Source organism: Arvicola amphibius, chromosome 6 (assembly GCF_903992535.2).
Source record: "Arvicola amphibius chromosome 6, mArvAmp1.2, whole genome shotgun sequence".
Classification (NCBI taxonomy): Eukaryota; Metazoa; Chordata; class Mammalia; order Rodentia; family Cricetidae; genus Arvicola; species Arvicola amphibius.
In genome coordinates, this window is record NC_052052.2 from 13,685,383 (window position 1) to 13,706,678 (window position 21,296).

At 53.1% G+C, this 21,296-nt stretch overlaps 1 protein-coding gene across 4 annotated transcripts; it reads left to right on the forward strand.

Annotated features, from left to right (window-relative positions):
• Positions 1-55: 55 nt before the first annotated feature.
• Positions 56-20,013, forward strand: Nbl1 (NBL1, DAN family BMP antagonist). Of its 4 annotated transcripts, XM_038332940.1 has the most exons (6): positions 56-790; positions 4,323-4,465; positions 7,164-7,381; positions 17,859-18,053; positions 18,175-18,286; positions 18,717-20,013. In XM_038332940.1, exons 4-6 carry the CDS (start codon positions 17,887-17,889, stop codon positions 18,978-18,980), a joined length of 543 nt encoding a protein of 180 aa, XP_038188868.1. In that variant the 5' UTR covers positions 56-790; positions 4,323-4,465; positions 7,164-7,381; positions 17,859-17,886; the 3' UTR covers positions 18,981-20,013. The 4 variants fall into 4 exon arrangements, with proteins under 4 accessions (XP_038188868.1, XP_041911167.1, XP_038188870.1 ...); XM_042055233.1 differs by lacking the exon at positions 56-790 and having other exon boundaries at positions 3,921-4,465; XM_038332942.1 differs by lacking the exons at positions 56-790; positions 7,164-7,381 and having other exon boundaries at positions 3,921-4,465.
• Positions 20,014-21,296: the final 1,283 nt, after the last annotated feature.

A 21,296-nucleotide genomic window follows, 5' to 3' on the forward strand; every position in this document is an offset into this window, starting at 1 on the left:
ACAGTCAGGTGTGTCCTCCCCATACCCCTAATGCACGCCCTCCCCCATCCTTCCTTGAAGACTGGTGGTACCCTTGTGCAGTGATGGCCATGATAAAGTCTTGGTGGGTGCCCTCCTGATGCTGCTCTAGGCCTGCGCACTGCTCACCAGTGGACCATGGCTGGTCTGGCCATACCTGCTGTGCTGACATCTATTCCATTGATGTCAATCCCAATACTGCTCAGAGCTTCCTGCAGTCTCAGCTCCTGCTGGCAGTGTGGAGATGGTGGCCACAACCTGAATGGAAGGACATGTTGAGGTTTGAGGACAAAAGGCCACTTCCCCTTGTGGGTTCGTGTGAGGCACAACATAGAGTTTCTGATATGTCCAGCTTTCTTGTGCTCAGGCTTTTGTAGGTGTCCACGGTGGATGCTCTGGATGACGGACATGCTCACAGCTGCAAAAGGGCAAGCAGTTCGTGAGCTCAAGAACAGGAGAGGGCAGAAGTGGCCGCTAAAGGGCTGTCAGCCAGTGTCAGGACCTCAGGCTTTGAGTAAAGTCAGGGTGGCCTCTCCCCTCTGCTTTTTCCTCCCTTATTCTTTGTTCTACTTCCCTTTCCAGAAACATGTGCTGGGCTGTGAACCTGAACAGGCGGCAGGGGTGCTCTGCCAACGATGGGCTGTGCCCAGGCCAGCGAGTCATGGCCATGGCATGCCTCAGCCACTTGGCTGTTTCTCACACAGCACAGCCCATGCCATTAGAAGAAAAGGGCTGGGTTCCTCGCTTGTAGCTCTCCGTGTTTGCTTTACATGTTAGTATCCCTTCTCCCAATTTTTCTGCCTTCAAAGTTAAAAATGACAACCGCCTCCCCCATCCAAAAAGACAAAGGAAAAGCTGCCCTACGTCTAGAATACGGCAGAAACCTGGCATGAACAGGAGCATGGACTGAGCTTCTGTCTCATCACTGGCTAGGTTTTAGGCTTCTGTTTGCGGGCATCTGGTCCCCCAGCACCCTTGAACCTCTGCTGAAGTGCCCAGGAACCAGTCCTCCCCATCTCCCCTCCCTCCCCAGAAAGAAATGATTCTGGGCCGAAGCCAAGCAAAGGAGTGTCAGCTGTTTGTCTTAGTCCTAACGCGTTTTGTATTCCCACCTTGTAGCTCTTAGCAGAAAGCATTAGAAGACAGAGCATGTTCGTGTGTGTGTGTGTGTGTGTGTGTGTGTGTGTGTGAGCGCGTGTGCATGCGCGTACACATGATCTCAGACGAGCCTTCACAAAATCCCGACTTGTTGGCAAGGAAAGCATTCTGTTCTACTTGAAGTTTCATTTGAAATTCAAGTCCTCTGGGGGCCCTGGACCCTCGTGGGTCGTGGAGCTTTGAGTTCACCTCTCCTCTGTCTTTCTGGAACCAAACACAAGGGGATACATGGGTTTAAGGAGCCAGTGATGGGAACCCAGCTGGGCACAGGATACTAGGGCAAAGCTGTGGCGCCCCAAAAGTGGCCTGCTCTGCCAACATACATAAATACATACAGTCTGAACTTGACACTGTATAATTTGGCCCAGAACAATATGTATTTTGAACTCATTTAGGTGAATGACTTTAGCATTCCGAGTGGCTGGGGAGCCTTTATTGGGACACATTTGCTGTCTACAGAAGTATGCCTTTGTTCTGAGAAGTGGCCTCGGAACACTTTGCTGAGCTGTCCCTTTGAGTGAATGTCACCCTCTCATCGGTTTCAAAAGACCCAAGAATGCAGTCCCACAATCCTGCAGGAAGCAGACACTGGGGTGAGGGAGATGGCTTTTGTTTTTGCTATTGGTTCTCAAACCTCTGTTTACATCTTTTTTTAATGTAACCAACCCATAATTGGATTTTACTTGTCATGGTTCAGTCTGATTGCATTGTTGGAAGGACTATTTTTGAGCCTGTCCAAATAAACTCTGCAGAGTATTTCCACAAGGATGTAGTCCACGGAGCTGGGGCTGCCTTCCTCCGGACTGGTCTGAGACTCAAATGGTTTCCTGTTGCATGCTTTCTAATTGCATAAACGCACAGGGGTGGAAGGGAGAAAGTGGAAATTCTAAGTGCCGAAAAAAAAAATGTTAAATTTAGGATAATAAGCTCATCTGGAAGCCATCACCACTTCCTTCAAGTGTGCTGAGAGCGCCACTTCAACTCTGACACCAGTGGATGGTGTCAGGACACAATGTGGTCCTGCACAGGCGCAGGGGAGATGTCCTGTGTCCAGCAAGCAAAGCAGCTGTGTGTGGGATAGGACAATGATAAAGAGCAGGAGGCAGAGGGCAGATGAGCAGGAGTGGGGAGTCAGGGCTGGACAATAAGTAGACTGCAGGCCTACAGGCTTGACTGTCAAGCCCTGGGCCTAAGCTCCTTCTTCATCCCTCACCAGCCAGGCACCAGGGGGAGGTTCCTAGCCTCCAGACTTCAGTTTCTTCTGTAAATGAGATCAGGGGAAATTCCAGCCTGTAGTCTTTGAGGCTCAAATGGGTGTGCTATTTAGTACAAGCTTATAAAAACACCATCTAGGGCAGGGCTTGGTGGTGCTCAGTGACACGCAAGGCCCCAGGTTCCATCCTTAGCACCTGGACAGCGGATGGTAGGGAGGACAGGTAGGTGGTCAGATTGTTTCAGAAAGGGTTGAAATCTGCACGTACCCAGAGAGAGCGCAGACGGGGTGAGCAGTGTGAGCCGTTCCAGGGCGGCCTGCTCAGTGGAAAATGCTCTATCCTCACCCTTCCTATACATTCTGCTTTGTTCTGGTGCATACTCATGAGACCACCGCAACTTCTGGCCTGAAATCCTACATAGCTTTTGGACTCAGTGTTGAGCACATGGACTTGGTCAGTACCAGGCTAGGATGGGAAGGAGGAGAAAAGAATGGTAAAGATGTAGAAACTGTAAAACAGCTTCCAGCCTGGATCTGAACTGTGACACTGCGTAGTCCAGGGCAGTAGGTTTTGGTTATTTGAGCCTTACTTTGTGGGTTCAGAGCCAGAAGCCCAAGCTGTGTGTGTTTGGGGGATGTAGAGAATTCTTGGAGGAGGTGCGATAAATGAGGCCCTTCAATAGGGAAGAGAGAGAGGGTAGAAAGTTAGTGGCAATACCTTTAAGTACTCAGGAGAGAGAGGCAGGTGGATCTCTGAGTTCCAGGCCAGCCTGGGCTATGTAATGAGACCCTGTCTCTATAAAAATTTTCTTTTAAAAAGTGAGGAAAGGCAGGGGGAGAAAGTTCACTTTTATTGCCACCATTTTCTCTTGTGTCTCGCCAGTTTGAGCCAGTATTACATACTTTGACCAAAGCCTTGGATGATTATATGGTTAACATTGATTGAGCATGTCATCCAGGCTAGTTACTGTTCTCATGAGTACCACACCTAGTTGCCATAGCAAACCTGTGAGAGAATAGTGTTATCCTCAGTTCATGAATGAAGGCAGGTTTTGGGAGCTGAATGAACTTAAGAAAAATCAGGTTGAGGGCAAAAATGCAACAATGCCTTTGGCCTCGACCCCACAGTCCGGGCTCTTCAGCATGCTCTTTGCTCCTCAGAAACACTGGGATAGGTTTGATTGTGTTTAAACTTGATTTGACTTAAACCAGTTTAAACATGATTTGACACAATTAAGCAAGGTGAAACTGGTAATGGCCCATCTTGAAATGAAATTTCATCTTGAAATGAAATTGGTAATAGTTCCAGTTTGAAATCAGCTAGGATTCTGTTTATTTTAAATGTCCATTTATTATTCAGAAATAGTTTTTTATTTTGGTTTTGTTTTTTGAGACTGGGTTTCTCTGTGTAGCTTTGGAGCCTGTCCTGAAACTCACTCTGTAGACCAGGCTGACTTTAAATTCACAGAGATCCACCTGCCTCTGCCTCCCGAGTGCTGGGAGACTCTGCTGCCTGACTAATTCTGTTTTGTTTGTTTGTTTGTTTAGATTTATTCTTATTTTATTATTTTTTTGTGTGTGTATGAGTTTGTGTGTCCAGGCGCATGCAGTGCCAACAAAGGGTACTGGATCCTCTGGAGTTGGAGTTACAAGTGGCTGTGAGCTGCCATATGGCTGTTGGGGATCAAACTTTGGGTCCTCTGTGAAAGCAGCCAGTGCTCTTAACTGCTGAATCATCTCCCCGGCCATGCTGGGTTTTTTGTGTAGGTTCTAGGGAACTAACAACTGTCTGTAACTCCGAGATCTAACACCCTCACACAGACATACATGCAGGCAAAAACACCTGCACATAAAATAAGTTATTTGCACATAAAAATAATTTAAAAAATGTTTTCCATCTCCCTTACGTGATTTAACGTTTTATGTATTACAGGTGAAAAACAGATTATCCCAAGCCACTCGCTACAGATTAACAGGTGGTAATGCAAGATGGTCTTCCCAGTCAGTTTTTTCACTGGCAGGCTGCAGGTTCGATTACAAAGGAAGGACCAATCTCTTTACTACTTACCTTGGAAGGTAATCTTATAAGGAATATTTTATAATTTATTTGTTTTTATTTTATGTGCAGGAGTTTTGCCTGCATGTATGTCTGTGTGAGGGTGTCAGATCTTGGAGTTACAGACAGTTGTGAGCTGCCATGTGGGTACTGGGAGTTGAACCCAAGTCCTCGGGAAGAGCAATCAGTGCTCTTTAGCCTCTGAGCCATCTCTCCAGCCCTCTTAGAAGGAATCTTAAAGGAATCACAAACCTAAATGTTTATACATGCAAAACATCAGTCAGCCCTCGTTTCAATCTTTAGGGTGCATACCCACTCACCGATAGCTTTTTCATCAGGAGATTGAGGGCAGAAATCGGTACAAGGAATTAATCATTATTTTTGATCACCAACCAATCCTCTCAAGGAAAGTATGTAAGTTAGTAATAATTGGGCTGCTTTCTTTTTTGATCCCTAGCCTCAAAGCTGTTATCAAAACATCTTAATCTAACCTGAGGTCATCCTAAGGCTTCGTTTCAGCTGTGATGCACTCTGAAACCTGTGAACGCATCTCCCAACATCGAGATGAAAAGACTTTGAACCAGGCTGGCTCCTGGGACTCAGCTGTTTTCCTTCATCATTAACCTGAACTTGTGATCTACGCAGGTCCTCAGATGAAACTCGTAGGTTCTAGCTGTGTGACATTTCCTTGTATATATTTTTAATCATCAAAGCTCTATTTAAACGAACATTATTATCAGTTAGCTGGTACAGCTTAAGAAATCATCTTCAAGATAATCTACAGGTAAAAATACCCAGTAGAACAGGATGTTTCCATGAGATGAACACACTCCATTACAGGCAGTGGGGATTCCCACACCCATTCACACCATGCCAGATACCAGAGAAATATGGCAATGGGAACCATGTGAAGAAGGCACAGCAGACGCAAAGGACATTCTGGAGCCTGTGGTCTTGGGGCTTTGCCTACCCAAGGCTCAGCCATCAGGGACTTTCCTCCCAGTGGGCTGACACCTCGAACTTCAGTTGCCACCTGCTACTCCTCCTACATGACCACCAGCAGCAGAGCCCATGCGTGCTGTTTCCCGTGCACGGCCTTCAGTGGCTCCTTCAGTGTTATCTATTCACAGGTGGGCCAAGTCTTTAGTCCCAGTACGTTGGAGGCAGAGGCAGGTGTTTGTCGCTTCGAGGCCAACCTGGTCTCCATAGAGAGCTCCAGGTCATCCAGGGCTACATAGTGAGATCCTGTCTAAAGATTAAAAACAAAATTATTTGTTTATTCTCAGGGCTGGAAAGATGACTCAGAGGTTAAGAGCACTGTGGTTCTTTCAGAGGACCTTGATTCGATTCCTAGCACCCACATGGTGGCTCCCAACCGTCTATAACTCCAGGTCTACTAAATCCAGTGGCCCCTTCTGGCCTTCGTGTACACTACATATGTGTGGTGCACAGACAGGCAAAACACCCACGTACAACAGAACATTTTTTAGAAAGTGTTCTCAATTTCATACATAGTTATACTTCACCATATTTCCCTGTTTCCTGCCCGTCCTGCTGAATCTGTCCTCCTCAGTAGGTTCCTTCCAACTTTTGTGGCTTATGGATGTATGTATGAATATATTTCTGTGACCCACATTACGTATATTTTTATTGCTTTAATCATTTATACATGGGGGAGGAGGCTGGGCATATGAGCGCAGGTTCCTGAAGAGATGAAGCATCAAATTCCTCTGGAGCTGGAGTTGCAGGTGTTTGGGAGTCTCCTGATGTGGGGACTGGGAATCCAGCTTGGGTCCTCAGGAAGAGCAATATATGCTTATTACCACTGAGCCACCCCTCCAGTCCTGACCCAATATTTTTTTTTGTTTTGTTTTTGTTTTTTGAGACAGGGTTTCTCTGTGGCTTTGGAGCCTGTCCTGGAACTAGCTCTTGAAGACCAGGCTGGCCTCGAACTCACAGAGATCCACCTGCCTCTGCCTCCCGAGTGCTGGGATTAAAGGCGTGTGCCACCACCACCCAGCCTGACCCAATAATTTAAGTAGCGCTGCTTACTCGAATAAACGCACTTACCAGTGCCAAAGCCACCGGAGAAGATGCTCCCCCCCCCCCCAGCCTTTAACTGCCTGTGTCTCTCCGTTGCATCTCAGGAAATCACTGAGGTTCCTAATTGCCAGATGAGGAAACTGAGGCTCAGCAAGTGCATCCCTGGAGTAGGCGGGGAAGCTTTGTGCTAACACACCTGGACTCCATCCAGAGAATGCGAGTCCGGCGCCTGTGCTGCACCGTATAATACGAACCTCCCTAAAATAGCTTTCATTTTATGGAGCACGTGCTGTTCTCCAGGAACTGTGCCCAGCGCTTTGCATCTATTTATCTCCTTCAATCCTGGCTCCTTCTCAGAATCTCACCTCAACCGTCACCTCTGCCTTGTTTTCTGGAAGCGGCTCACTAGCTCTCCCCTCCCCCACCACTTTACTCATCCCGCTTAGTTCGCGCACACAAGCATGAAATCCTCCCATCTGTTGGCTTTCTAAGATATCCTCCTCTCTGTTTTTAGGTTTCTGGAACGTTGGGTCTTTATTGGCCTCATCCATTGTTGGGTCCCCAATATCTCGTAGCTGCCTGGCACATAGGAGACACAATAAATATTCGTTAAATGAATGAATGAATGCTAGCAACATGTCTGGACTATATGTTCTTCCTAACTGCATTTGACAGATTGAGAAACCTGGGCACAAGCATGGAATAGTTTACACGGAGCCCCGGAGTCCATGGATGATGAAGAGCGTGGAGACAGATCATGCAGGGAGACACCGGCTCTTCTTGTCAGCTCAGCGATGACTGGGGTTCTGTGGATGTTTTCAGGCTGTGGGCCCCCAAGCAAGAAGGAGGGCTTTTGGCTGCCTTCACTCTTCTTTCTCCAGGAGGCTGCAGAGGTTTGGACCCCCAAGGAGGCCAGGCTGACAGGATTAGAGGAAACAGCTGGCTCAAGCCCCATGCCCTGCAGGAGGGAGTTTACATTCCCCAAGGACCCTGGAGGGGGCAGCTCTTTGCAACCCAGTCACATTCCAGATCAGTCGTTTTCCCCGAGCCCAGATGTTTGCTAATTAGCTGGGGAGAGGGAGCATTCAGCCCTGGGCTCCAGCTCTGGGCACCGCATTACCTCGGCCCCAAGAGACTGGCCCTGGGCCAGCAGGCTCTGGCCATGAGCCTGTGCCCTGTGCCAGCCAGGCCTGCCTGGGCAGCTGGAGCTGTGCTGCCAACCAGGTGTATCTCCTGGAGCTTGGAGACTCTGACTTGACAGGTTCTGCCTTTCCGGTGGGGCCCCATTATCCTGGATCCCAGGGGTGCAGCATCCCAATAGGAGGGGCTCGGAGGCAGCCAAGAGTGTGTGGTGAGCACAGGACCATGGCTGTGCATTCAAATTGAGCCTCAGTCAGTCACTACCAATGTGATCTTGGGAGGGAGGGGGTGGCTAATAACACTTTTGTCCTCACTAGTACACTGGAGCAAGGGATTCTGGTAAAGAGTAGATAAGATCCAAACAGACAGACTGCTTAGCTGGGTATAAAACGGTAGCTGCTAAAAAGATTTTAAGTCCCTTTTCTAGGTCCCCTACCCACACTGTAGCTTCCTGTCCATCCGTGGTCTTTGCCAGGCAGATGTAATCAGATGTGAACCCCATGTCCTTGGGTAGGGGTTTGGAGCTGCTCTGGAACCTCCCTGTGTTTGAGAGGGTGCTGGGCTGCACTGCCAAAGGCACTGGCTGGGATTCTAGCCTTTTTCTGCTGCTGCTGCTGCTGCTGTTGTGTGCGATTTGATGAGCAAATTACTCCGCAGTTAGCTTCCTTCAGTGTGGGAATAGGTTCTTTTCCTGTTTGCCTGCTTTTAAAATTACATTGATTTAGTTTTCTTTGTGTGAGTGTGTGTTTGTGAGCACACTTGTGCCACAGCACAGCTGTGGAGGTCAAAGGACAACTTGCGGGAGTGAGTTCCCTCCTCTCACGATGGATCTTGGGGGTCAAACTCAGATTGTTAGACTAGGTGTCACTGAGCCCACTGAGACATCTCACCAGCCCCTCTTTGTTTCAGACAGCGTTTCACACAGCCCAAGTTAGCATGGAGCCAGTTAAAGCTGGCCTTGAACTCCTAACCCTTCAATCTCTGCCTTTCCAAGGTAGGGATTACAAGCACATGTCACCATGTCTGGTGGGAGCCAGAGCGGGCTCTTACAGAATTTACAGAACGTGGGCATCCACTCCCATTCTGCCCAAGGTCCACACTGACACGGCTGGCAAGCTTTGGCGGTAAATGCCCTCCTATGGTCCAAGGCTCAAGACTGGTGTCTGCAGTACACCGTCCTCCAAACCTTAGCCTCTTACTGTGTAACTTTTTGGTTGTGCAACTTAAGCTGTTTCTGGACCCTTTGCATGTATTAAATGGGGGGTAACACTGACATGAAATGAAGAGCCCTGCCTTGGGGGACTGATGGAGGACATTCTAAAGAGAGAGCAGCATGAGAGCAGTATCCCAGGCTGCAAGATCACACCTGGAGAAGGAAGACATGTGCGCTACCTGCGGGTCTTGGGAAGGCTTTCCACCCTGGTAGACGAAGAAGGCATTGAATGAAGATGGAGGGAGGGAGGGAAGAATGTAGACTAAGAACAGCATAAGAGCTGTTGATTTGGAGAGCAGAGGGCCTGGGGCAGCCATGGCATTATTACCCCTAGGCCACTAGGAAGCCTCCTTGCCACCCCTGGCCTCATGCCTGGCAACTTGGAAACAGCTGAGCAGGGCTGAGTCCCTCTGAACGGCTTAACTACAAGGCACGGATGACTGATGCAGATGCATCCCCAACGTTCACCATCCTGCTCGGTGGTGCTCTGGGCTGTCACCTCCATGGAACAAGGACACTACCTTTGTCCTCTTCTTAGGGTGGCCTGGAACTGGCTGTTTAGTTGACCCTGGGTATTGGGTGGGCACTGATAGAGCTGGATCCAGTCATGGATAGAAGCCAAGGTTTCCTGCATACTAGGCAAACACTCTGATAACTGGGCTACAGCCCCAGCCCAGATAGATCCTCTTATTCTGTTGGAACAGGCTACACCAGTGCGATTCACCTTAGTGGATTTAGGTAGATAGCCCCTCCCTTAGGGAAGCTGCACTGTCCCCTCTTCAAGGAGACAGCGAGACGGTTTTGGCCTCCCAGACCTTTCTCTGGATGCCCCAGCTAAGTTGTTTGGAGGCAACTGAAGGTCAAGGAGCAAGGAACACATCCCAGATGGGAACTCAGCCTCCTGAGGGAAGATTGGGCACAGCTTCGGATAGGCTGCTGGTGCTGGAACCCCAATAGGCTGGAGCGCTACACTCAGCAAGTGTCCAAGGTTTCGTCCGCTATTGTCACTCCAAGGCCTGGCAAGACCCGACAGCCCAGAAAAGCCTGGCGGAGGGGAATCAAAGCCTGCGAAGCGGCCGGGCACCTGGCTCGGGCCCTTTCATCTCTGTCCCGACCGTCGGGAGAGTGGGGCCCGCGGCCTGGGCGCCCCTGTTCGCGCGCGGAGGGAGCGGCTCTCGCTCGCCCGCCCTGCCCGCGCGTCCCTCCCCTCGCCGCCGCTGCCCCCGCCCTCGCTCCCTATTTGGAGCTGAGACACCCTGACGTCGGAGGCGCTCGGCCCGCCGCTCCCCCGCGCCTCGCGCCTGCCCGGGGCCGCAGACGGCCAGCAGAGCAGCCCAGCCGAGCCTCGCGGGGCCGCCCCAGCCCGAGGACCCCGGGTCTGTGACCCCCGAGGCCCTCAACCCCCTCCCAGGACACCCAGGAGGACGCGCCGCGCTCCCCGCTAACGCTGCGCGCGGTAAGTCTCTCCCGGGCCCGCAAGCTGGAGCGGGGTAGCCGGGGTCCCCTTGCTACCGCGCCCCAAAACGTCCCCAGAGCGCCGCAATTCCTCTCCGCGCCTCGCCAGCCCGCGACCCCGGCGCCGCGCAGCTCAGTGGCCAGTCCGGCGCCTCCGATCGCCCGCGCTGGGGACGTGGGCGCGGCTCCCGGGTGGCCAGGGGGCACCGGCGGCGTCCCGAGCCGGTCGCCAGCCGCGCCCCGGGGCTCCGTTTCTTGTAGGAGTTTCACCGCCTGAACTAAGAGTGGGAGGGAGAGCGTCGCCCGGCGGGCGCCGGGCAGCGCTGGGGCTCTGGGCTCGCTCGTCCACCGGCTCTATCCTGGTCCCCCAACTCGGTCCATATCTCCCATCCGCAGGTCTCCGTCATCCCACCACTCCATTTCCGCCCCCACGCTCTTTCAGGAGTTCAGTCTCTCCCTCGTGCCTCAATTTTCACTTTCTCTGGGCTTATGTCTCTGCCTTCGTGTTTTCTCTCGGTGACTGAGCGCCTCCCTGACCTCCTAACTTCAAATCAAAGCATCCCGCCCCAGCTTCCGAGGCGCGGTCCCCCAGTAGAACTCGTGCAAAGTTTCTCTGGCACCACGAAAGACCCCAAACTCTCCTCTTGACTGCCCCAAAGTCTGGCCGGTGTCACCCACCCCTACCCCCGCAGGGGCAGAGAGGGAGAGGGGAAACAGGCGCGAGCGCCCAAGCTAGCTAGCCTTTCCAGGGGCTATAGCGAGCCTTGTAAGCATTCCACCCCAATGAGGCAGTGTTCACCGCAGGGCTCTGCAGCCGGCCACCTGCCCTCCAGCCGGCTCTGGCTCCCGGGCCAGGCGATGATCTTTTACAAGCGTCACTAAAGGGGGCAGCTGCTTGCCTTGGCCTGACTGGGGTGGGGTGGGGTGGGGTGGGGTGGGGGCGGGCGGGCATCAAGGGAGAAGGCCACATTTCCAGGCTTTCCGAGGTCCTTGCCCAGCTGGAAGCCACCAGCCTGCAATTCGGAACACCCCAGGAAAACAGCCTCCTGGCACAGGCTGAGCTTGGGGAAGTAAGTTGTCAACAGGCAGCCCCCCACTCTTTGTCTCAATGCAGCCAGCCCCCTGAGACTCCCACGGATGCTGGAACTGCCTGGGCGGGTTTGCCTTGAGTAAGAGCCAAAGAAGAGACAAGGCTGGGGCGTTTCCTTGGTGACCCCCACCCCTTTCCACCCTTCCCTGAAAGCCAGACCTCTCTCCTGGGCCTGTGTGTTGAAGGGGTAGGCAGGGGAATGGATGCTTTTCCCGTAGCCGGGGGTACAGCCTCCTTAAAGCGAAATTTCAGCTCCTTCCTCCTGCTGGCAACCCCAGGGGTCGGAGGCTGTGGGGTGGGCAGGGTTGTTGGTGAGGTCTGAGGGGAACTTCTGTTGAGCAGATGTGAAAGTCTGCCCTACAGCCGGTAGTTAGCGTGCGTTTGTTTTGGAGACTGTTTTTGGTCTGTGGGGCCCGACTGCCTGCGTAGAAATACCCAGAGCCGGAAGGTGGAGCTGCCTGGTACTAGGAGGTAGGCCTGGGTGGCATGGGATGGACCCTGGGTATCAACCCACTGCACAGTTGGTTCATGCTTTGCCCTGGAGCTGAAGGAAGGAAAGCCACCCTGTGGTGCTCCTGGGGTCATGGAATCCTTGTGGCCTTAAGCGGCACACTGGAGCCAGACTCTCCCCAAGGGAATCTACTAAGCCAGATGTTCCCAGGCTAAGCCGAGGTCTATTTCACAGGTGGGAAGTGTGAGACTTATGGAGGTGAAGCACAGGTCACTGACACGGTCTATATGAGCAGCCCTGCCCCTAGGCCATGCATCCTGAGACTGCCCCTCTCCCTCAGCACCCAGGAACCCAGAGCTGGGCCGGATTGATGTGACCTGGACCTCAGGCTGGAGACTGCTTTGCCCCCTCCCCAGCAGCATTTCTCTGTTGCACCATTCAAGGAAGTCCCTGCACTCATTCCAAGACCTGGAGGATTGCCCCACCCTACTGATCCCCAAGCCCAGGGCAGCGGCCACAAGCACCACACCCTCCCCACCAGCCGCATGCGCAGTGGGCACCAGGCATAGCCCGACTCTCTATAGCTAGGTGGGGGTGGGGGTGCACTCTCAGGGCTGCTGTCTTCCAAAGGGGTAGAGTTTGGATCAGGTCTTGCCCCAGCTTCTGCTCTGGCAAGCGGGCGTGTTGGGTGACACTTGGCAGCTTGTGAAACTGTCCCCAGCCATCTTGCTGCTTGCTTAAGTTTCAACTCAAGGATTTAGGTATCCCCCTAAATCCCTATGGTGGCAGATGCATCCCAGATTGAGAAACACTGGGGATTAAACCGGATCTGGAGGAAGGAACATAAGATGGCTAAGTGGCTCCAAGCCGCGCTCACGGTGACTTCCTGGGGCTGTAACCCCCCGCAGTGACAACCTCTCCAGAGCCTTCCTTACCGACTCCTCAGGTCAACTCACAGCTGCCTAGGAGAGAGGGCTTTACTGTTTCCACATTGCAGAAGACCAAACAGATGCACAGACATCTTCAGGTGGATGAGCTGAAATTTGAACCTGAGCCCGCAGTAGTGGTGGGGAGAGGAGGAGAGATTTCCGCCTCCCTGTATGTGTGTGAGATTGTATGTATATGTGTGTGAGGGAGTGTGTGTGTGTGTGTGTGTGTGTGTGTGAAAGACGGGGGGGGGGGTGTAGTGTGGTACAGCCTACCTTGAAAGTCCCGGTGGGGACTGAATGACTGACTTTTCAGAGTTAGCAAAAGAGGAAATGGGGGGAGGGAGGCATCTTGGTGCACACCTTTAATTCCAACACTTGGGAGACAGAAGCAGGCAGATTGAGTTCGAGGCCCACCTGGTCTACTGAGTGAGTTCTAGGACAGCCGGGGCTACACAGAGAAATCCTGTCTGGAAAGTTGAAAAAAAAAAGAGGAAATAGGTAGCAATTGTTCCTTCAACACAGGTCACCTCTTGGCTTTAGCTGGTGGGTGCTGGTGGCAACTGTCCTTGAGAGTTAGGTCCGCAGAGCATTTAGAACACCTGTTACAGGCGTTAGACCCCCCATTGGTGGGACTGAGAGCTCCTGTCAGCCATGACATTAAGAAGGCCGTTTTTCTGAGGATCTGGGTCCCACACACGTCTCCTAACATGGCTGGGCCTCAGAGTCATGCGGGGAACACAGACAGATGCCCCTTCAGGCCACACCCCGGGCTCTGGTGGTTTGATTTTGCAGGCTAGGCCCAGGCACTTCTACGTTTCTGGTGAGCGCCTCAGGGCAGCTGCTGGAGCCTGGCAGGTGTGCTGTGGGCCAAGCCTAGTGCACTCCCAGCCCCACCCCCTGGCATTCCTGAAGGGCCTTGTGAGTCAAGGGCCTGGGAAGCTACCACAGTGCTTCCTGCCTGGGAGAGATAGGTCGGGCCTCTTCTTGACCTGTGTGTGAAGACAGGGGTCAGCCCGTGGGTGTCGCCCTGTGGGGGCTTCCTTTCTGTATGAATGGCGGCAATTTGGAAAAGGCAAGGTACAAGGAGGCCTATGGGGAGCCGGAGAGAAGGGCTGTGCCTCTCACAGTCCAGCAGGTGCCCTGATAGGGTCACCAGAAATATCCTGTCCACCCCCAGGTCTGAGGTGTGGCCAGGGTGGGCATCTGTATGTGCTCCACTGTGCTGTTGAGCTCAGCAGGACACTTCCCTCCCGTGTACCCAGATCCAGGAACCAGGTACCCCCGTGACCACAAGCTGGTGGTCCCTGGGGAGCCAGGAACGGAGCTCAAATTCTGGTCTGTGGTGCAAGGTTCCAGATGAGGCAATGGTGAAGCACCAGAGTTCTGACAGGGACCGGAAGGCTGCCCCTACGGTACCCCAAATCCTGTTCCAGCTCCTCATTCCATACCACCATTCCCGGACACCTCTCCCCATCTCTTGCCTTCTCTTTCTCTCTCTTTGGCACCTTCAATCTGTGAGGCTAACTGCTGCTCACCTGATTGGTTCATGGCCAAGCCTCGCTTTCCTACAGTCGGGACTTGTAAACTCGTCTAAATCCCAGCTGCGGCCTGCTTCCTCAAGTAGAAAGTGGGGGAGACAGGGCCTATCCAGTGGAGTTATTGTGAGCTGATGCGGCTAGGACCAGCATTTCCCTGCCAGGCAGGAGAGGCCATGGGGCTGCCTCCTGTGATCCCCTCTGCCGGCTTTTGCTCCTGCAGTAACCTCGACCAGGAGCGCCCTCCCTCGACCTTCACCATTACCCAAACGCAATCCTCTGCCCGGCCCAGGATGATGAATTTCCTCCCCGCTCACTCAGGCATCTCTGCATTTCCCGGTGGGATCTGAGCTTTGGAGGGAGTGAGCATAGCCTTCCTGCTTCCCTGTCCTCGAAGGTCCCCAGACCAATGAATGGCCCAGAGGAGGGCATGGCGCCTCTCTTGCTGGAAGTGCTTTGGGACAAGCCCTGCCTGCAGAGCCTGGGTGTTGGTCTGACTGATGGCTCACTTCTGTCCTGCCCTGGCATTCTGGTACTCTGTGTGACCTTCAGGGTGGAAGCTCTGAGAAGCTGGGTGAGGCTCTGAAGGCCCAGGAAGGAAAGTCCAACTGTTGCTTAAGCAGAAAGGAGCTGAGTTGCGGGTTGAGGACACATGCAAAAAAGGGTAAATCAATAGAAGATTAAGCCTGCAAGGAGCCCACCCAAGGGTGGAGGCATCATAGCCGCTGGGCAGGGTGTGAGGGCTTGAGGAAGGGGTTCCTAATGGTACCTCTTTGACCTCCCTTCTGACACTGCCAGCCTTACTCATCCCTCCAGAGATAGGAGCAGGTGTTGGTAGGCGAATGTTGGGTACTGGGTATTGCTAGCTGCTGGGTGCTGGGTGCTGGATACTGGGTGTTGGATGCTGGGTGCTGTTATAGGAGCTTCCTAGTTCTAGAAAGGATCCATGTTCCTTCTTTCCAGCCAAGGGAGGCCATGAGAGATGAATTCTTCCTCACAGGCATGCAGCTCCTAGGCTGCAGACTTCTAACACCAAACTCCCAGGGCAGTGGGGGTCCAGTCTACTGGAGCTTCAGCTGCTGATCTGGGGAGGTCTAGGGTGATCGCAGCGTTCTGCTCTGGGTCCTGGTCAGGTTGTTATGTGTTGGGGTACACCACTCTTCTGAGGGGCATGACTGGCCCTTGTGCTTGTCCCTGCTGGGGCCCCTGAAAAGCAAGATAAAGGAGGTGACCTTCTGAGGCAATCTACCTTACTTCTCAGCTTCTACCAGATCTATCTACTATCAGGGCCTAACCTCAGGGCCAGTGACACTCTAAAAATGTCCCCTTGTCCTGTCTCCAGGTAGCCTCATGGCTAAGCTCCAGGCTGGGCTCTGCCTGAGCCAGTCCTGACTTGGGCAGACTCACATGCCCATCTCCTGACCACTGTCGCCACGGGTCATATCTCAATTCCAGTGCCTACTGAGACCTTAGCTTCACGTCCTGCCTGGGTCTTAATGATTCCCTGCTTGTCATTGCCAAGAAAGTGTCCCAGACTCAGGGACTTCTCTGGTGTCTGGAGGGGCCAGTCCAGTGCAGGGAGGGTTCAGAGGTCTGGTCTTCGATGGACTTTGAAGCTCTTTAGAAGGTTGTGGTCACACCTTTGCTCAGGTTGGTTCTTGAGGGTAGACAGAGGGCCTATGAGGAGCAGGAGGCCTGCTGGATGCTGGGGCTGTTGTCTACATTCAGGAATGAGTCCAGTCATCCCCTTGGGGCATGCTTATTCTAAACATGTGGGTTTTGTCATTGATCTCATGGGTGAGTCTGGAGTGTGTGCTGAGTGTGGATCACAGCAGAAAGTATTGGGATCCGGGCACACTGTCCAGTCCCACCCCCAACTGTCCCTTTCCCCATCAAGCCAAGGGCAGAGGTCATCTCCAGGGACCAAGACTTCTAAAGAGAGAGGAGCAGAAGCTGGGGGCCCTGCCCGACGAGCCTGAAGCCTGCTCTACCCTCCCTGACAGCCTTCTCCCTCAGCCCACTGGATTCTCACTGCAGAAATTGTCCCTTCCACTGCCACCTCCCTGGACAGTTTTCAAAAACACCTGTCATAGCCATTACTTTCTGTAGGTCCAGGGCAGGGCTGTCATCCAGAGGAGCCAGACTTCCCCACTTCCAGAGAGCTAGTGGAAACACCCTGCTCCTCTCTCCCCCATTCAAGCTCACCCAGGCCCCTCTGGGGACAATACTAAGACACAGTTCCCAACTGTCCAAGCTGGGATATTCCCCTGTCTGGTTGCCTATCAGGTTGCCTATCTGGTCTTTTTAGGAGATATGGACAGTGACCTCCTCTAAGGCTGTAGAAGTGTGACTCTCACCCCAGCTAAGAGCGTTCACGCTTAAGTCCCCAGGGAATTCTGATGCACTACTACTAGGTTTGAAGGAGCCACTTATTTTACAGGTGGAGAAACTGAGGCTTGAAGGTGCCAGGGTCACCAAGCATTAGATAGATGATAGATGATAGATAGATAGATAGATAGATAGATAGATAGATAGATAGATAGATAGGGATAGGTAGATAATGATTGATAGATATATGGTAAATAGATATAGATAGGTAGACAGATAGAGACATACATACATACATACATACATACATACATACCTTTCTCCAGTGTCCTGTTTCAGATGGGGTTTGGGGACACCCTGCCTTTATAAGCACTTCCCTTTGTTCAGGTATCTCTGAAACCCGCTTCACTACTTTTGAGATGTGTGTGTGAGGGATTGGGAGAAGGGGTGAAGCCTACAGAAGCTAAAATTGGGGAAGGTGGCGGAAGTCCCCCTCTGAGTGGCTCCTATACACACAGACTCTGTCCTGCAGCGCCATCTTGTGGCCAGCTCTGGAATTAGTGCCTTACTCCTGAACCAGAGACCTTTGTGTTTGACTCTGGGGTTAGGATCCTGCTGGGGGTAAAGATGTGTGGGGATCTCTGGTGGCTGGACACTCTGGTGGAGAACCCTAAGAAGAAATATACCTGTCTCAGTAGCGTAAGGTTGTGAGGCAGTGTCTTTTTGGGAGGCATGAACCATGGACTCCTCTGAGGCTGTAATCAGGATCACTTTGGATTTATGATATGAGGGATCCAACCCAGAACCCCTGCTTGCACCAATCTGGCACACACTGTACCACTGAGGCACACGCCTAACCTGACACTAGTTGCTATCCCACTGAGGACTGTTCAGTCGCCCCGTGCCATCAGGTGCGGTGTTACGTACAGCTAGCTGCTTTGGACGGTTAGTGTACCTGGAGCTGGGCATAGTGCTACCTGCTTATCACCCCAGCAGTGGGATTGGAAGGACCAGGAGTTCAAAGTCATCCTTGGGTACAAACCTGAGGCCAGCCTGAGCTACATGAGGCTATGTCTCAAAAAAAAAAAAAAAAAAAAAAAAAAAAAAAAAAAAAAAAAAGAAAAAAAGAAAAGGAAAAAAGAAAGAAAAGGACCCGAGGTTGGAATACACCCTGCTCCCCACCACCTAACCTGGGCTCTCCTGCACCTCACTTTGCCACCTGTGCTCAGTTCCAGGGCTCTGGACGTCACGGGCACCATGCTTTGGGTCCTGGTGAGGGCTGTCCTCCCTGTCATGCTGCTGGCTGCCCCACCGCCCATCAACAAGCTGGCCCTGTTTCCGGACAAGAGTGCTTGGTGCGAGGCCAAGAACATCACGCAGATTGTGGGCCACAGCGGTTGTGAGGCCAAGTCTATCCAGAACAGGTGGGGCTCTGGGGGAGGGAGAGGGTGGGGCCCGGGACGGAGGGATGGGCAAGGAAAACCAGGACGGTTCACTCCTGCCTCCCCTCTGGAGATCCGGGCTCAGGGCCGTTTCCTCCCGCAGGGCGTGCCTGGGACAGTGCTTCAGCTACAGCGTCCCCAACACCTTTCCGCAGTCCACAGAGTCCTTGGTTCACTGTGACTCCTGCATGCCGGCCCAGTCCATGTGGGAGATTGTGAGTAAGGTTCTCGGTCCCTGACCTGCGGCAGGCAGGAGGCCTTGGGTACTTCCCGAGGCTTCATCGCTGAGTGAGCTGCAGGGTTCCTGCTGGGAATACTCACGGGGGATTCGTAGAGGGTCGCAGATATTCCTGAGTCCCCTCTCACCGTTACAGGCTAAGACCCCCACCCCGATGCCTGGGGAAATGGGTAGGAGGGGCAGGGATGCCTGTAAGAAGATGAGATTGGAGTTCCTGCTGGAGCTCAGCCTCCCACCTCCCCCACTCCCCCACCCCACCCCCACCCCATGGGTCCACAGGACACACTGGGCTGGCGCAGGTAGACTCTGGGTTTCTTGGTCTCCAAGGATGTGTTATTATTGGAGTCTCTAACACCTGCCCAAGCCTCGGGAACAACTATCCCTTCCCTTCCTTCTGCCCCACCCAGGTGACCTTGGAGTGTCCTGGCCACGAGGAGGTGCCCAGGGTGGACAAGCTGGTGGAGAAGATTGTGCACTGCAGCTGCCAGGCCTGCGGCAAGGAGCCCAGTCACGAGGGCCTGAGCGTCTACGTGCAGGGTGAAGATGGCCTGGGCTCCCAGCCTGGACCGCACCCCCACCCCCACCCCCACCCCCACCCCGGTGGCCAGACCCCCGAGCCCGAAGAACCTCCTGGAGCCCCTCAGGTTGAGGAAGAGGGGGCTGAGGACTGAGGGCCTCCAACTCTTCCTCCCCTCTTGTCCCCTGTGGAATGTCGGGTCCCACCCTCCAGGGAAGAGGGAGGGGAGAGGCGGAAGTCCCCCCCCACACCCCCTTTGGCACTGGATGGACTTGGAATGCTGCCCGGTTGTCATGGAGATCCAAAGGGAGGGGCTGTAGCTAAGCTGCACAATTTAATATATGCAAGATGGGGGGGGGGAGAGGAAGCAGACATTCTCAGGGCTCTTTTTTGGAAGGTGAAGTGTGGAGCTTTGCTTTCTAGAGATGGGTCCTTGGGATGGAGAGGAAGTGGGCTGAGCTGCTGAGGATGAGCAAGACCCTCAAACAGGCAGGCCCAGGCCAGGGTCCACACAACTCCTGATGGGGCAGGATCCCCAGGGATGGGCAGAGGGTGGGTACCACGACAGCATCCTCTTTGCGGGAGGGTCTGAGCTAGGAAGACTGTCGGCAGAAGCAGGAAGCTCCAGCCCCTGTAGATTTCCCTAAGGTCTCCTTCACCTCCCACCTCCAGGAAAGCATCCCCTTCATTGGGGTGGTTTAGGGGTCAGGCTGGGGCAGGACCTCGCTGACTCAGGTGCCAGAGCATCACTGAAGAAGAAAGGCTATCCTTCCTGTCTCTCTCCCTCCAGAGATCTTAGCACTCTGCCTGCCATGTTCTGGACCCTCTGTCGTTGGGGCGGGTCTTTCTGAACGAGGTGATGCTTCGTTTATTTCCATCACCTGGGACCATAGTGGACAGGAGGCCCCCGCGTAGGGCCCCTGCTGACCTTGACTTTCTCTAGCTCCCCATTCTTCCCTCTCCTCCCGTCTGCACTTTAACCCTAGGGCAGGGCAGGTAGTGAGGAAGAGCACTCTGTCTCTGATGTGTTGGCACCATTGTTTGTGTCCAGGGGGGCTGCTAGCTCACCCCCTACTTGGGGGTGCCCCAGCCCATGGCTGTTTGACGAGAGCCTTCAAGCTTGTAACCAGTAGCCCATTTCCCCTGAACCCAAGTATTTTCATGAATAAATACCTTCAATGCCTCCACTCTCTTTCCTGTGGGCTGATTGTTGATCCAGGCGGTTGTGGATGCAGGAACCGGAACTAGGTTTGGTCTAGACAGTGTGTGGCTGACCTTAATTATCGCTGTAGGTCCTCCCTGTATCTAGCTCTCTCACTTCCCTGCCTTAGCACCGTCTGTGGCTCACCTCCTCTCTTGGGCTTCTGTGTGCATTTCTGCCTTGCTCACACGGGACAGGGCCTGGACAATTAGATTTGGACACTTGATTCCTTGGGGTCCCTATTGCCATCTCTTTACTCTCAGTCACCCAGTACATGTCTGGGTCACATTTACTCTCAGGGCCCCAGTACATGTTACCAGCCTGATCCAAGCCCCAGAAGAAGAGGAAACAGATGAATCCTAAAATCAAAGGTTACAAGTGAATATAAGGGTGGGCCCTGGGCTAGGTCATTTGCATAGTCATTTTACCTAGCCTTCAGTCTCATTTTGATCTTGTCCTTATTTTTTTGTGCACGAGGCATCTTAGGTACAGAGGAGTTAGTCATCTCTCCAGGACCATCTTGTTAAATGCCACCAAGAATCAAACCCAGGCAATCAGGGTCAGAATCCATGCCAAGTTTGGTGGTCCAAGCACTTGTAAACCTGTGGAGGAACTCTCTCATTTGCTCTTCTGAGTCGGGCACCAAGACTGTGGGTCCCTACTGACTTGTGGGTGCACACCCGACTTGTGGGTGCACACCTGATTTGTGGGTGCACCCCAACTCGTGGGTGCATCCCAATTCGTGGGTGCATCCCCAACTCGTGGGTGCATCCTGACTTGTGGGTGCACACCTGACTTGTGGGTGCACACCCAATTCGTGGGTGCATCCCGACTTGTGGGTGCATCCTGACTTGTGGGTGCACACCTGACTTATGGGTGTACACCTGACTTGTGGGTGCACACCTGACTTGTTGGTCCATCCCAACTTGTGGGTGCACACCCGACTTGTGGGTGCATCCCTGACTTGTTGGTCCATCCCAACTTTTGGGTGCACACCCGACTTGTGGGTACATCCCGACTTGGTAGAAGTTCACAGATCTCCTGATGTCGCTTTTACATGGCAGTCAGAAAACTAGCAATAACTGTGCTGCTAGAGGTCCCTGGGACTGCACCTCTGACGCCCTGTGCCTGGAGTCTGAGAGCTGTCTTACCGGCAGGTGTCTTTTCTCTGGGCTGCTTCTTAGAGTGTGGAGACTTAATTCGGTGAGGAGATGAGAAGGTGGCTGCTGGCAGGTCCTGAATGGCAGTTAGAGAGAGAGATGCGAGTCA

What these genes read in the sequence shown, in the direction of transcription:
- Nbl1 (XM_038332940.1), top strand. Translation starts at nt 17,887, where the DNA reads ATGCTTTGGGTCCTGGTGAGGGCTGTCCTCCCTGTCATGCTGCTGGCT. An exon ending in GCCAAGTCTATCCAGAACAG is followed by an intron (nt 18,054 to 18,174) that starts GTGGGGCTCTGG and finishes TTCCTCCCGCAG; the next exon opens with GGCGTGCCTGGGACAGTGCT. An exon ending in CCCAGTCCATGTGGGAGATT is followed by an intron (nt 18,287 to 18,716) that starts GTGAGTAAGGTT and finishes TGCCCCACCCAG; the next exon opens with GTGACCTTGGAGTGTCCTGG.